Source organism: Rhinolophus ferrumequinum, chromosome 20 (genome assembly GCF_004115265.2).
Source record: "Rhinolophus ferrumequinum isolate MPI-CBG mRhiFer1 chromosome 20, mRhiFer1_v1.p, whole genome shotgun sequence".
NCBI classification, from domain to species: domain Eukaryota; kingdom Metazoa; phylum Chordata; class Mammalia; order Chiroptera; family Rhinolophidae; genus Rhinolophus; species Rhinolophus ferrumequinum.
The window spans coordinates 15,231,567-15,247,729 of NC_046303.1; the positions used below are offsets into that span (position 1 = coordinate 15,231,567).

Genomic DNA, 16,163 nt, shown 5'->3' on the forward strand with positions numbered 1-16,163 from the left:
TTGGCGGCGGTTAGGACGTTTACGCAACGGCCTGACGTAAAGGCGCGTTAGTTGGGGGGAAGGTTCTAGAAAAGCGGCGGCAGGGGCTCTAGCGCCAGTAGCAGCAGCGCCGGCTTGCCGTGCGGAGGTGCTCCTAGCGGTGTTGTTTCTCCAGCCGCGGCAGTTTTCACTACAGCGCCAGGACGAGTCCGGTTCGTGTTCGACCGCGGAGATCTCTCTCATCTCGCTCGGCTGCGGGAAATCGAGCTGAAGCGACTGAGTCCGCGATGGAGGTAACGGGTTTGAAATCAATGAGTTAATTGGAAAGGGCATGGCGAGGCCGTTGGAGCCTCAGTGGAAGTCGGCCACCCGCCTCGTGGGAGAGCGGCAGTGAAATTGGGCCACTTCACAAGCGGTTGTTCTGGGGATATTTTTGAAGAGGTAATTTTGGCGTAGGCCTGTTCAGCACTTTCCCCACCCTCAGCCGCCCGGCGCCATTTCCCTTTGCTGGGGGTGGGGGATGGGGATCTTCCACATGGCGGATGCAGCCTCATTTTAGTGAATGTGGGGCGCGGAGGCAGGGATTCTTATTTACTTTTTAAAGCGGGCTTATTTGGGGGTCCCCACGTCCTCGAGTGCGAGCGTTTCGGCGGGCTTTGGGTCCTCGGGAGCGAGGCTGCGGAGCTTCCCCTCCCCCTCTCCTGGGAACCGGATTTGGCGGCCGCCATTTTCATTTCTCTCCTTCCTCGCCGCGTTTTTCTTTAAACTGTTTGAAGTCTCCTAGTTTGATTCTTTTATCAAAGAATAGAAGTGGTTAACCGTTTTTATTTCTTCCCGGCCTGATTTCACGCCGTTTTGAGGTGGATTCCGAGTGCTTTGTGAGCTTGGATCTTTAAAGCTCTGCGCACCTCATTAGAGGCTCTCCTTTCCCCTCGATGAAATGGCGCCATTGCGTTCAGAAGCCACAGCGAAGAGCGCGCGCGCGCGGGCTGGGGGGTGGGGGGGGCGACTTCAGGGTTGGTTCGCACCGCTTAAGAGAAGGTAAAGCGACCTCTGTGGTTTGGGGCCCCGTTTTAAGGCGAGCTCCAGAGTACACAAAACATTTTGTTTTACAGCCCTTATTTCCTTGAGTAACGGTTTTAATCTGGGTCAGCCGTGGCTCAAAGGCAGTTGTCTCGCAGAAAACGAGAAATAAATGAAAATCGGACCTATCAGACTAGTACTGAGTATGTGGGCGGCAATGGGGAAGGGAATGATTCGTTTCAGAATCCTGTATTTTCCTGAAGGATTCCCTCTAATTTACGGGACTTTTTCGTATTAAAATAATACTTTAACTAGAAAATATAGTTTTTATTGGTTAAGACCACGGGTCCTTATAAATGATTAGCGAGGAATTATGAGGAAAGTGAAATAAAAATGATTTTATTCTTAGGTTCTGTTTAAAACCCGACTCAGTCTTTCGGTGCGTGTATTGCTTGCTATACAAGACTTTAGGTTGGGGCCACTATGTATTTGAACTTTGTCACTTGATATTCTCGTGTTGGCAATTACGGTTCATTACATTGGCAAACATAAGGGCCCAAGCAAAGGGGGTCTACCAGGGTATTTTCTTTGACCCTAAGCATGCTTATAAAATAACTTTGTAATCGATAGTGGACATCGGGTAAGTTTGGGAAAAAAATGAGGTAAGTAAATGAGTTTTTTGCCTTTTAGTGATTGGTAGAAACTGTCGCAGATGTACTTTTTTAAACTAGTTGGGTTTTGAAAGACCTATTTATTAACAATACAGTATTTAGAATAAGGTTAAGAATCCAAAATACCAATATGCCAAATAACGATTTTAATAGATTGTTATTTAACTCTATCAGGAGCTGGTTTGATAATCTTTTAAAATTTTTAGGTTCCTGAACACAGTAAACATGCAGAAAAAACTCTGAATTGCTTATCACTGTATTTTTTTGAGTTGGGACAATATGCTTGGAGGGAGAAACGTTCATAGAACTGGGTTGAGAGCTGTGATGCTCTTTGCTAGTAATAAAATACTTACTGTTGTAGTGGAAATTACACTTTATGTTTCAGTTTATATTATGTATTCGTAGCAGTTGGTCCTCAACATTGCATTTATTCTGGTTTCTGAATATTTAAAATTTTTTTTAATCTAGTCACCTGAAAACTACCTTAACTGATAGCTCGGAAACATAGGACTGTTAATGCAGCTTATTTGCTGGTTTATGGGGATTAAAAGATTTCAGCTCAGGCATATTTTCTTTTTCCTTGTAAAATTAGAGACATTCTGTGTAGTTTGCGGGGTGGCCACTAAGTTCAATTCACATGGCCCTTGGTTTTTTTTCAAATGAGTGAGTGAAATGTAAATGGAGGTATGGTATAGATAAGCTTTAGTTGGTCATAAAAACTGGTCTTGGTCAGAAGAATGGTAAAAATGACGTATATTTTGCTACATGTATTGAACATTTTAATTTTAAGTTTTTGCCCCAAGTGGTGGTGAATAGTTGGTATATGGGAAAAGAATGATTCTTGCTAGGTTTTTGATTGCGATGTATTAGAATCTCCACCAGAGGGAGCAATGAAGGGAACGTAAATCTGTCACTTTTCAGAAACTAAATTCTGAAATGGTAAATTATGGGATGTAAGGAACCAGCAATTTTTATATTAAAAAATATTCAAACTGGGCATTTAAAAGTTAACTTTTCTGTTCTAGGATATAGGATTGAATGCAACTTCTGATGACTACTTAACCCTTCAATGACCAGAGAAGAGATTTGCTCCTTTCTCTTAAGAAAGCTTTTTAAATTAAGTGATATTAAATTGATTTGAAATGTCAAGTAAATTTAGATCAAGCATTAATGACTGAAACGTGTGTAGTTCAGATGAAGCAGTTTTTTTTTTTTTGGTGTAACACTAATATGCAGTTTAACATATGGTTTAAATTTGATGTAAGTTTTTTTTTTCCCTCCAGAAAACTTTAGAAACTGTTCCTTTGGAGAGGAAAAAGGTACTCTGCCAGCAGGTCACCTTACATTTAAGAATTTAATTTCCTGCATACGAAGAGAAAATGTAAATAAAAATTGAAATGGTGTTTTCCTTTGCAGAGAGAAAAGGAACAGTTCCGTAAACTCTTTATTGGTGGCTTGAGCTTCGAAACCACAGAAGAAAGTTTGAGGAATTACTACGAGCAATGGGGAAAACTTACAGACTGTGTGGTATGTTAAATTAAAAAGTGCTTACGGATACTAGTTTTTGAATTGTTGGGCTTCTGTGTTTGAAATGTTAAGTGGAATCCTGGAGAAAATCACATTTAAATCTGTGTTTATCATTAAAGATGCTATTTGTGCTGCTAGTTCATAGCACCAGTAGTTATTAGATCAGGTGCTAAGGTTTCCTCTTTGGTTTTAAAGGTAATGAGAGATCCTGCAAGCAAAAGATCCAGAGGATTTGGTTTTGTAACTTTTTCATCCATGGCTGAGGTTGATGCTGCCATGGCTGCGAGACCTCATTCAATTGATGGGAGAGTGGTTGAGCCAAAACGTGCGGTTGCAAGAGAGGTGAGCACAGTGTAACTTGGTGCAATAAATGTGAAGAAAATTCTGTCCCACTGAAGGTTAGAATGTAATTTTTTAAAGAACTTTTTTTGTATCTAGCTCAAAGGTTTTTTCCTTATTAAAGCTATGGTGGGTTTCTGTACTTTGGTTTCCTAGACCAGCTTATTTTTCATAAGCTATTGCTTTACCTAGTATGTTATCAAAGCATAGAAGCCATTTATGGTACCCAGAGATGGTGTGTTTATTAGTCATGTTTGTGGTTTTCTTCTATCAGGCTGACTTTTTCTTTTTTCTTTTTCCCACTACTACAGGAATCTGGGAAGCCAGGGGCTCATGTAACTGTGAAGAAACTGTTTGTTGGTGGGATTAAAGAAGATACTGAGGAACATCATCTTAGAGATTATTTTGAGGAATACGGGAAAATTGATACCATTGAGATAATTACTGATAGGCAGTCTGGAAAGAAAAGAGGCTTTGGATTTGTTACTTTTGATGACCATGATCCTGTGGATAAGATTGTGTGTAAGTGTCTATAAATATTGGGTGTGTGGATGTTGCACAGATTAGATTTTGGATATATCAACACCTATACACTTTTTTCAAAGGTGAACTTTAATTTTTGTAAGTTACGGCTTATAGAAGGCTGGTTGAACGGAGTCTGAACTTTTTTTTGCAGTGCAGAAATACCATACCATCAATGGTCACAATGCAGAAGTAAGGAAGGCTTTGTCTAGACAAGAAATGCAGGAGGTTCAAAGTTCTAGAAGTGGAAGAGGAGGTAACTTGAATTCAGCTTTTCTTTTTAAAATTTATTTGTATAAATGCTTGTTACTAACTAAGGTATTTATTGTAGGCAACTTTGGTTTTGGAGATTCTCGTGGTGGCGGTGGAAATTTTGGGCCAGGACCAGGAAGTAACTTTAGAGGAGGATCAGGTAAGTTCAAGTTGTAAATGTTAGAAGGGTGAATGTTTGATTAAAAACTGATTCACTTTATTCTTAAGACTTTGTATCTGGGTGTGATATTCTGATTTGCCAGGCAAAAGGTAATAGTTACAAGCATAATCTGACAACTGTAATCAAGAACAGTCAATTACAGAGATTATTTTATAGTCTTTAATTTTTTTAAAAAATATCACGTTACATCCACCTTACAAGGTATTCCTGAATAGTGACTGAAAATACCATAGACATTTTGCCTGTAGGCTTCAAAAGATCTCTATCTGTTAAATATTGTTTTAGGCTTCAGATAATTTATCTGAATTAATAAAATACTGAGGTGCCAAACCAAAAACTTTATCTCCATTTAATGTTATTTCTGTGTGTAAATGGAGGCTTGCCAAGTCCAACTCCTCAAATTAGGCAGTTACCTTGATAGTGAGATTTACGCGTTGTGTTTATTTTTAAGAAAAAAGTAATAACCATGGTGTTCAGCGTAAAAGGCGATGGTTCTAAGAATCACCAATACATAACTAATAAATAGAGAACGTGGAGGAAAGGAAGATAGGAAATTGAAATAGGGTAACAGTGAATAATGAATCATTTTTTTCTGCCCCTAACAGATGGCTATGGAAGTGGTCGTGGATTTGGGGATGGCTATAATGGGTATGGAGGAGGACCTGGAGGTCAGTTTCTTTTTCTTTTTGGTTTATATGATTTCAGATTTAATCACACTATTCAGTTTAATGCAGTGAAATTTCTCTTAATGTTTTACATTTTACTTTTCATAAAGAGTTTAGGTAATAGAGGTTCAGTTATTTGGATTATAATTTACGTCTTAGCTTTTGTGTAGTTTAAGGAAAGAGAGTCCATTTGTATGTATTTGATACAGGTTGTAAATGTAAACTCTTCGGGTGGATTTTAAATGAAAATGTAAAGATGCCATCATGCTATCCTGTTTATCAAGCGAAAGAATAAGATAATGATACTTCCTATGCTGTGGGGTTTTTTTTGAAAAGTAGAGAACTGGATGTGACCAACATATAAGGGACATACGTATAACAATTGTGTTCTTTTACCCCTTAAGATGAATGCCCCAGGAAAACTTCCCAAAAGTCACCAAAGGAACTTTTTCAAAATACACAAAGGTGCTCCTAGGTTCAGCTAAGGTTGGAGCCACTGTTACGAATCAAGTGATATATTAGATGTTTTGTTAGAATACAGAAAAGATTGATACCTGCTGACAAATGTAGTAAGACAGTAAAACTGAGCTAGTAATAGACTTGATTTTTGCTGTTCATTAGATACAACTAAGTTAATTCCTACATCTCACTTTCCAGCTTTGCTTTGAAATCCAAATATTTATTTTGTTTGAGAAAGATGAGTTCTTATACTTCAAGTAATATGAGATTTATTACACCAATTTGTTTTTTAATTACCCCTAAGTTAATTCTTGTTCTCCCTTTCCCCTCCCCCATATTAAGAGGCATGATAATTCAGTTGGGAATTTAATCTTTTTGACCAGTTAGGGGGATGTGGTGGTTCTACTTTGTCCCAATAGCCTACACCTCATCAACTCTCACAACCCTTAACACAAAATGTAAATGATATTTCAAGATAATCTTCAAGAAAACCCTTAATGTCTTTAGCTTTAGGGAAGACCTAGGGCATGGGTATTCGTGTCTATAAATGTTTTATCCAGTTGCTTGTGGTTAGGTGTTCCCCACCCCCAAATGTTTACCAGGGAGATTCTGTTCTGCCCTTGAGGCTGCTCTTCTAGAAGAAATTTCATAGAAGTTTGTAAAAATGTGTTTTGGAAAGCTGCAAGTGGGTGTGATAAGACAGTTCAAATGGCATTGAAAATACTAAGTAATTACTTAAAGGCTTATTTTATAATAGGTGGCAATTTTGGAGGTAGCCCTGGTTATGGAGGAGGAAGAGGAGGCTATGGTGGTGGAGGACCTGGTTATGGCAACCAGGGTGGGGGCTACGGAGGTGGTTATGACAACTATGGAGGAGGTAACATTTACCTGCAACCTTTCTGGGGGAATTTGGACTGGAATTCATGACTTAACACAATAAGTCTTTCATTTTAATGTCAATAGTTGCCTTAAAAATTGTAGAATTTTAGATAGGTGTTTGCATTTATTCTGGTGATTTGTTTTTGTGGGAGATTTGTTCTAAATATTTAGAATGTATCACTGGTTTAATGTATTCTGAGGTTCATCATGCAAAACTTCTATTTCAATTTTTTACAGGAAATTATGGAAGTGGAAATTACAATGATTTTGGAAATTATAACCAGCAACCTTCTAACTATGGTCCAATGAAGAGTGGAAATTTTGGTGGTAGCAGGAACATGGGGGGACCATATGGTGGAGGTAATTTTTAAATTTTTCAAATTGCATGCTAATTTGGGTAACACTTTCATTATATATAGGGTTACTGAAATAACCTTTGCACAAATAACTTAAAACAATTGTAACATTATCTTGAAGGTTTGGTGTGATGGATGTGGGATGTTCAGTGGTAGAAAATATTTGAGTCAGGAAAACAGGTTAGATATTTCGTATAGGGATTCTTTTTTTTCCGCCCTTGATTATTTCTCAGCCAAATAAAGGGCTAAGTACATTGCAAAGTGGTATAAATTAGTATGAGTCATCTCTCTGAAAGTTAAATTTAGTAAAAAATAACATATCTTGACTCAAACCATTATTTGTTCTTGAGAAAGTTGATAGGACCAAAATAGATTCCTTATTCCTCTAGGTATACTTATTTTAAAGCCCTTAACTGTGACTTAATGATCATGGTTGACAACCAAAGAAGAGCATCAGTAAAATGTTTCCAAATAAAGAAGGAAAAATGATGTATGAATCTGGATAATTTACCTCCCAAGTACTTAGGATAATTTGAAACATTGGGTTATGATCTGCTTGTTTTAGTGAGTAGTTATAAAGTATGATAAACCATAGTATTGGGCTAATCAATGGAGGTTGATATAAGTTTGCTCTCTTTTTGTTCTATCAATTGTAGGAAACTATGGTCCTGGAGGAAGTGGAGGAAGTGGGGGTTATGGAGGGAGAAGCCGATATTGAGCTTCTTCCTATTTGCCATGGGTAAGTAGCTTTTGAGTTTACATTATTATTTCTTGGGGAGACCTAGCTGCCAGGAGTAAAAGCTTTTTAGGATCATGTTATCTTTCCTAAAAGTCTGGGTAGATGGATAATTTCATAACCTATTTTTTTTTTTACTCTTTACTTCTGTTGAAACAGGCTTCACTGTATAAATAGGAGAGGATGAGAGCCCAGAGGTAACAGAACAGCTTCAGGTTATCGAAATAACAATGTTAAGGAAACTCTTATCTCAGTCATGCATAAGTATGCAGTGATATGGCAGAAGACACCAGAGCAGATGCAGAGAGCCATTTTGTGAATGGATTGGATTATTTAATAACATTACCTTACTGTGGAGGAAGGATTGTAAAAAAAAAATGCCTTTGAGACAGTTTCTTAGCTTTTTAATTGTTGTTTCTTTCTAGTGGTCTTTGTAAGAGTGTAGAAGCATTCCTTCTTTGATAATGTTAAATTTGTAAGTTTCAGGTGACATGTGAAACCTTTTTTAAGATTTTTCTCAAAGTTTTGAAAAGCTATTAGCCAGGATCATGGTGTAATAAGACATAACGTTTTTCCTTTAAAAAATTTAAGTGCGTGTGTAGAGTTAAGAAGCTGTTGTACATTTATGATTTAATAAAATAATTCTAAAGGAAATTGTGTAATTATAGACTTTTTATTTTAAATAAGTTAAGGAGTGGGTAGTATAATTAAGGTCCATTGCAAAGCTGTTGTTAATATTTGTGTAAGATAAATGCTGGTCAGATATAAGTGTGTTGTCTGCAATTCCTCAGGATTAAATTATATAGATAACTTAAGGGATATCTCTGCAAGGAGAAACACCTTTTTAGATCTTTTAGATGCTGCTTCTTCAATGCAAGGAAAGGAAATAACCCCAGCGAGGTACTCTTCAGGGATGCAGGTCTAGTACAAGAAAACTCTTGACGGCTACTAAGTTCAGCCAGTCTTAAAAAACTGCTGTTTCTACAAAGCTTTAACTACAGTAGTTTATAAGGATGCCAACGAAAGCTGAGGGTGTAGAGCAAAATAGTTCTAAGCTTCAGTTAAACTTCTTAGGTAAGATCTTATTTACTTTTCCTTTCTTAATTTCCCTCCCCAAAAGATAAACTAATAATACTCTTCAATGGTCTTTCAGTATAGTGGTTCTTACGTAGTTTAACATAGCTATAAATTGAGTTTAACAATTCATAAACTCAAGAGAATAATTTTATCAACCCTATTTTCCAATCTGTCATTTATTTAAATTATTTCGGTTGTTTTCCCCTTCCCCTTTTTCCTCCTTTCCCATCCCCTCCCCCCCTTCCCACGAAGATTCAGGTGCTTAACATATCATTTTTTTCCCTGCTGGAATTTTAGCATTGATATGAACCATGGACAAGTATATTCTGCTGCCACAAAGACTAAAGTGCTTCATTTCAACAGCTGAGGCAAGCCAAGTGATCATTAATAAAGCTTTTCTTGGTTCCTTCAGTGGTGTTGGTAGTAAAATGGTAGGTAAAAGTTAGGCTGCAAGTTCAATCATGAAATTTCCCATCGTTACATCCTTGTGTATTCACATTTCTTGGATCAAGCATTTTGAGTGAACTGGGGGTTTTTATTAAAAATAAAGACATTTTGTTTTATTTGATACGGTTGTTGTAGGTTTACATGGCTTATCAGGATCAGGCTAAGGTAGGGCAAAACGGTTGAATATTTCCATATAATAGTTTATGCTTATGAATAAAGTGTCTGTCTACATTATAAATCCTGTATGAATCCAGTACTAAATACTTGTGTATAAATGTAATTCTTTCCCAATTTCCCTATCTTATAGGTGAGCTTTAGGTTGGCTGCTGAAATTCATTTCTTAAATGTCATCAGTTTGATTGCCTGGCTTTATTGCCTTTTCAAGAATGTGATAATCAGGGCATATTCTACTGTATGCACCAGTGAGTCCTCTTTGATCCTAAGACCACCACTGAAGTTATTTAGGTTCTTCGGACAAACATGATAAACTTCTTCAGATACTTTTTTTTTCCTTTGGCAGGAAGGTGTCTTGCTGCAGGTAACTAATGAAGAAGTGGTCAACCACAGAGTCTTCAAGAAATAAGAAATTCTGTACCATCTGAAAGTAGTTCTTGTTGGTGCCTTCATTTAAAAAGCACTTTAAGATTAAAGGGAAATGTTTTCTGATAAAATACAAACTTCATTTAGTACAGGTTCTTAATATAAACAATTACAAGTTGAGTATTGTTTGTAAAAGTAACATCAAATCGGCTATGGCTAGAGAGAAATGTGTCATGTTTTAAATTAGGTTTTGTGAGTAGACAGATGAAAATTCTATTTTAAATACAAAGTTTATAAAATAAATACTTTTGTATTGAAATACTTGGTGTAATGTTTACACATAAGATGTGTGAATCTTGTTCTATAAACATTCCGTTGTCTAAAGGGTTGCCATCCCCTAGATTTTTAAAGCAGTTTCACAAAGCTGTGCATATTGCCATTTCAATATTCAGACGTGAGGAAAGCATTGTGGACATGATTGGCTGTCCCTAATAAAAATGCCATCCTTGATACACTATATTCAGCGTTTGAATACTGCTATACTGCTGTAGTTTTCTGGCTTTTCTATGTTGAACATTGCTGGTGACGTTTTTAAATATATTACAGATTTTAACCAGTGAAAGGGGTTCCAAATTAAGTGGCTATATGCGAAAGCGTAAGACATACAATCTGCCATTCTAGTTGCTCAAATGTCAGTTATGTTGCATTTTACACCCAGTATCAGCAGCTGGCTGTCTTTTAAGGGTTAATAAGCATGGTGGATAAAATTTAACAATGATTTTCTTACTTGGACATTTACCTGAAATGGAAAAAAAATAACAAAAACAATAAGGTTGACTTAACTACAGTTTCTTTAGGTTTTCATAATGAGGTAAGTCACATAAATGAAGACTAACAAGATGAGCGGTTAATATCCTAGCTGTATTCATCAACTCACGAAATACTTGGCTTCAAATTAGGAAAGTAATTGAAGATTTTAAGTATTCAGCTCTACAAAGAAGTTGAACTTTGAAGAAGGTAAAATCAAGTTGGTATTATCTTAAAATCCCCGACCCTTAACCAGCACAAATGTGGAAACTTTTGACGACACGTAATAAAACGAAATGAACTGCAAGTTTGCAGTAGGTAATGTTGAGGCATTTTACGTGTGTATTGAGCTGTTCATTTTCGTTTTGACTTAAGGTAGTTTTTGTATGACCCTACACTATTGTAAAAGGAAATAACAGAATGCTGTTGAACATTTCACCTCAGGCTTAACCCTTAATTGCTGCATAACACATCACCTCTGTATTTAAGAGCAGTTTCAACCAACAATAAAATTGTGCTCTCACAGTATGTGGGTCAACAGTTAGAAAGCAGTTTAGCTGTGTGATTCTGTCTGAAGCTCAAGATGGGTGGCAAGTTTTTGGCTGTTTCCCCCATAATGATCTATCCAAGAGAGAATCTTCAAAATATGACCAGTGTTTGGAACTTGCATATTTTGATGCTCACATAGAGGGTTTTAATCTCATAATTACCAAGAGGCAAGCATTATTCGGCTGGCTGCCACTTGGGAGTATTGGCTTATGAAAATATTTCAAACCCTGTTTGGTGTAGGAATACAAGTTAAGGTGGTTGGCCTGTAAGTGATTTAACAATTGCTACTTGTACTAAATACTTCAATTACTGAGCAAATCCAGTAATTGAGGGGTTCTTTAAAAGGATGTTAGTTACTAATAGTTAAAAAGTGGGTATCTTCGCAGGAGGTGGAAAAAAGCTTTATCTTGTAATACCCTAAAATGTTTTGATGCATGCCTTTAAAGATCATTGATTTATCATGCTCCCAGGTGGTTGACAAACCCCTTAAAAATTGAATGGCATACCACTAGTACTGCAACTAAAGCTTAGCTGTAATGGGTTTTTTTCGTGAAATAGTTGAATGAACGCAGTTGATTAGATTAGCCAAGAAAAGCAAATTCCATTGGAATATGGGTGGGAGTGCTGTGCAAGGCTGATCCAGCCATTTATAAATGCACCTAATATAGGCACCATACGCTGATGTTTCTGTACTCTTAAGATCAGTGGGAAAAAGGACAAAGGAGATAGCATATGGCTATTCAGATTTCACTTAGTTTTTTTAACACATTTGATGATACTGGAGGAATGATTTCAGGAACAAATTTTCTGTAGAAGATGTACTTCAGGGAGGCCAAGCACTAACTACAAGATGTACACAAGTCAACTACTAATTCTAACAGTTCTTGATAGTCGCCTTGAGGTTTGTTTTTTTAACCTCATAGCAAATATTTGGGAATACGTTTTGGGGCATTGTGGTTACTTGCCCAGAATTGTTTTTCAGTTCAACAGCTTCTATTAGAGTTTGGTTAGGAACCAAACAGAATAGATTACTTTTTCTCATCACACCCGTCTGTTCCTGAATTCCAGGATAAAACTAGCAAAACAGTTTAGTCAACCTTTGTGTACCAGTTTCTTAAATAGGGAGTCTGTCTAAAGTACTTGAAGGTTTCCACTGCCAAACTGGATTATCAATGATGGAATGATGGGAGAGTACGCAGCTTCAGTTTACCCGCCCTGAATCCATTGTGATTGTGGGCCGGTGTCAGGAAATGAAGTTTGATTAGGCGACCGACTTGGTTACAACACCAAACACCTTTCAAACTCAAACGTTAAACTTCCGTTTTCTTGACATGATGTTGACCTATTTCATTGTGGTCTTGGGAAAATTGACGAGTAAGGCTTCCAGTAGTTTGGAAACCAAGTAAGTTGTGCTGTGTAAGTTTACATATGTAGACTTGAAATAATTTTTGGTAATGTGCCGTAAAGCTGTAATCTACCAAAGGTGAAGGCATATGGGGTATGCACTTGTAAAAAGCCTATCTTAAGTGATCATTGTACAAAACTGGTCAGAAGAGTGATTGTATCTAGAAGCATTTGGTGGCAAAATCTAGGGCTTGAAAGAAATGCGTAGGCTCAATTTAAAATGGCAAGTGTATTATAAAAATCCACTCAATACACTGCAGTTCTCTGATTTCTACATTGTCAGGCAAATGATTCTAGTGTAGAAATGTCTGACAATCTTGATTTTCCTTGTTTTGAAGTTAATATATTCATGTTAACATTTTCATTTCAATACTATTCGTTAGAGTTTCAGCATTTCCAGTTCTTTGGTTATGTAGAGTCTATACTTATCTACTGGCACTTCCCTTGTTGGTTTTTGTATGGCTTGTAATGTTACTACATTAAGCCATGTGACATTTTGTGAGACATATAGGCTGGCTTTACCTGCCAGGGAGTTCTACTTTGCTACTATACACAGGCTAGCTCTGTCCTGTCTCTAAAACCTGATGTCCTCAGCCATTAAAGCTGAATATTGGTTTAGAGCTTGGCCATGTATAGTTTATGTAATATTTTAGTCTCAGTATTTTCTCTCAGCTCCTGTATCACTTTTTTAACACATTAAGTTCAATTTGGCTTGGGTCTAACATGCTGCCCTATTTGCTAGATAGCCTATATTCCTGAATGGGTATTTTGGAGGAAAAACATCCAAGGTAAATAAGCTTAGAATTTTTATAAATTGAATACAAAATTTATTTTCACAGAAAAAGGTATAATTTATTCATAAAAATTAAAATAGCTTTTGAAAAGCTCAATATATACTTCAGTACTAAATGAATGTTAGTTATTTTGCATTTAAAGTCAACTGAAATACATTTTAAAATACATTGTTTGCTCTTTGAAGTTACCATACCAAATTTTCATGTCACTCTATTTGTACATAATTGATGAATTGTGTATATAATGTAGGACTTCATGAAAAGTGGCTTTCCCCAGATTTCCCACAAGTCTGATTTTGCAGTTACTTGGTAACACTTGAACTATGAAACTGATCATATTATCTTCTGAACATCACTTTATACATACTAATGGGTCCCATCTTCAGTTTCTTCTCTCACCTTTTCTCTTTCCCTTTTGGTTTTCCTTTTTGTGGCCTGAGGTGACCAGTTCCTTAGGTACAACCCAAACACTTCCATCGTGGCTGCACTGAAGAGCATATTGGTTTGGATTGACTGGCCTACCGTCCTCATCTCTTAACCTACTAAAAATATCATGATAAAGGTCATGCAATTTCTGTTTCATTACGTTAATAGCTTTGTTACACTGGGCTCGCTCTCTCTTGAGGGTTTCCTTCTTTGCTTGCAAGTTACATACCTCATCTTCCAGATTCAAAATGATGTCCAGTTTGCGCTTACGACAGTTCTGAGCAGCAACTTTATTTTTCCCTCTTCGTCGGATGTCACGGATGAGTGACACCTGTAAATCTGTTAGGTAGTACCTGCTTAGCATACTGTTGAAAGAATCAACAGGCATGCAGACAATTTCATTTACAGAAAAAGGGATGTGCAGAGCTTGAGCACGGCGTTCATCACGGCTTAAGTTTCTGTCTGTGTCATTCAGGTACCTACTTTTTACTTTTTGTGATTTCCCAGGCCATGAAAAAGATTCAGGAGTGGATTCTGGTGTACTTGGTTGTAAGTGGTAAGTGTGGTTATGGAGTAGGTGTTGAAATGCAAGGTCGCCATGGAAACCAGAAGCACTCCTGTGGTCCACGTGACAAAGTATACTGGTCTCTGGGCAGTAGCCGCCTACAGCGCCTTCTAAGACATGGTGGGAAAGCGATTCAAGATGACTACTGGAACCTATAGCACCTGCACACACAGAATTAGACTTGGTGATAGAGCTGCTATCATGGCTTGAATTCAAGGAAAGTCCAGAATCAGAATCTGGTTCTTCAAAAAAGCGAGAAACCTCCATTGGATCAAAACCTTCTTCTGTAGCTAAAGACATTAAGTTAATCTCGTCAAATATATTTATATCAAGGTCATACAGGTCTTGGCTTGTTAGATTCCTCATCTGATGGTCAGGAAGTGGAAGAAATCCTGTCAGATTAGTTCCAGGAAGGGTCTGTTCAAGATTGGTGGTCTGAGAACTGAACTGCAGAAACGGTTCTTGAGGCTGCAAAGTCCTTGCTACTGAATCTCTTCTAAATGTATTGTCAGGACACAGCAACATGGCCTCATGGAGATTGACATCATGACTGATAGCCTGGCTAAAATTTACATTATAATGTGAAGAATTCATGCCATCATTGATACTTCCTGGAAAAGGAAGATCTCCCAGTGAGATGCCCTGAAAAAGGAAGGGGAAAAAACACTTTAATACACAACCCAGTCTCAACAGCAATTCTAACACCTAATACAGCATTTGCTTTTGTGAATTCTTTTAAACAATGATACGTTAGCTATGAATAGCTTTCCTCAGTTAAATACAGGCAACACAATATGTGGTAAGCCCAAGTCAGAGTATGCTATACTTGAAGATTTGTTCTAATAGGCGATTTAGGAAACTTGATTTAGTAAAAAGCTGGTCTTGTTAATCATTCTAATGTTTTACTGTATTTTACTACCGTGTTCCCCAGAAAATAAGAACGGGTCTTATATTAATTTTTGCTCCAAAAGACACATTAGGACTTACATTCAGGGGATGTAATCCTGAAAATACTAGGGCTTGTTTTCCCTCGAGGTCTTACTTTCAGGGAAACAGTATAGTGAAGTAGTGTTGGGCGGGAGCGGGATTCTAAAGTAAATCAGACCAAATAGGATGAAAACGCAAGTTATACCAGAAAGTTATGCCCTAGTTTGTCAAATATTTACTGCCATTTAGAGTCTATGAATTACATAGATTATATCTTTCTGGTTATTACTGGGAGGAACTGTACACATTTGCTTAATTGTCGAAAGTTGAAGTGCATCTGTAGAGAGTAATCCTAAGTGTGTATTTAAATAATGTAGATGTTAATTATTTAAATACTGTGTTTCCCCGAAAATAAGACCTAACCGGAGAATAAACCGTAGCATGATTTTTCACAATGCTCGTAATATAAAATAAGCCCTACCATATTACCCCGAAAATAAGAATGGGTCTTGTATTTGCTCCAAAAGACGCATTAGGGCTTAGGAGCATCCTGAAAAGCCATGCTATGGCTTATTCTCCAGTTAGGTTTTATTTTGGGGAAAACACGGTATGTCATCCAGGTAGAAAGATTATTTACAGAGGTCAGTGCAGATATTTTCCTGCAAGAATAGAAGCCAAGGTTCCAGTTACCTCCAGTGAATTTTCAGGCTGTGATGAAAGCAGGTGAAAAACGTCTTCCAGAGAGAAAGATGTGTCGGTCCCATTTAGATGTCTCTTAAAGAAAAATAACAATTTAACACTGACGTGGTTGCCTAGATCTTACTGATATCCTGCTCTTCATATGAATTTTGGCTAGTATTGTTAGTTCCACCTTATTTTGTCCCTCCACAGCCAACCCCCCCAAACTTCATACAAAATGATGTAATTTTACAGTTCGAAATCGTATTTAGATTTACCGAAATGTGTTATCAATTTTTTTACTCATGGCGCTTCATCTGCCTTAGGGATTAGTCCCTTTCTTGAAATAACTCCTTTGAT

At 37.2% G+C, this 16,163-nt stretch overlaps 2 protein-coding genes across 9 annotated transcripts in view; one reads left to right on the forward strand and one right to left on the reverse strand.

Moving 5' to 3' along the window:
• Positions 1-53: 53 nt before the first annotated feature.
• Positions 54-10,165, forward strand: HNRNPA2B1 (heterogeneous nuclear ribonucleoprotein A2/B1). 7 transcript variants are annotated; one of them, XR_004421117.1, is made up of 13 exons: positions 54-272; positions 2,957-2,992; positions 3,090-3,200; positions 3,396-3,542; positions 3,851-4,061; positions 4,216-4,317; positions 4,393-4,473; positions 5,100-5,162; positions 6,376-6,495; positions 6,735-6,857; positions 7,510-7,592; positions 8,964-9,034; positions 9,634-9,972. XR_004421117.1 is itself a non-coding variant. In XM_033087977.1 (12 exons), the coding sequence occupies exons 1-11, from the start codon at positions 267-269 to the stop codon at positions 7,569-7,571; spliced, it is 1,062 nt and encodes a 353-aa protein (XP_032943868.1). In that variant the 5' UTR covers positions 54-266; the 3' UTR covers positions 7,572-7,592; positions 8,964-9,784. The 7 variants fall into 7 exon arrangements, 4 of the variants coding, with proteins under 4 accessions (XP_032943868.1, XP_032943867.1, XP_032943869.1 ...); XR_004421119.1 differs by adding an exon at positions 7,749-8,663 and having other exon boundaries at positions 140-272; positions 8,964-9,972; XM_033087977.1 differs by having other exon boundaries at positions 8,964-9,784.
• Positions 10,166-12,407: 2,242 nt separating this feature from the next.
• The window catches only part of NFE2L3 (NFE2 like bZIP transcription factor 3), a 28,040-nt gene continuing 24,284 nt past the window's right edge, over positions 12,408-16,163 (reverse strand). Inside the window, exons 3-4 of one of the 2 annotated variants that reach the window (XM_033088477.1) lie at positions 15,816-15,899; positions 12,408-14,840 (exon numbers count right to left, since the gene is read on the reverse strand). In XM_033088477.1, the coding sequence (XP_032944368.1) occupies positions 13,590-14,840; positions 15,816-15,899 (1,335 nt within the window). In that variant the 3' untranslated portion in view covers positions 12,408-13,589. The remainder of the gene's footprint in view (positions 14,841-15,815; positions 15,900-16,163) is intronic. The other variant, XM_033088479.1, reaches the window with a different exon arrangement.

Excerpts from the sequence above, each read along its gene's own strand:
- HNRNPA2B1 (XM_033087977.1), top strand. Across the intron at positions 3,543-3,850 it reads AACGTGCGGTTGCAAGAGAG|GAATCTGGGAAGCCAGGGGC; the intron begins GTGAGCACAGTG and ends CCACTACTACAG. Across the intron at positions 4,474-5,099 it reads TAACTTTAGAGGAGGATCAG|ATGGCTATGGAAGTGGTCGT; the intron begins GTAAGTTCAAGT and ends TGCCCCTAACAG.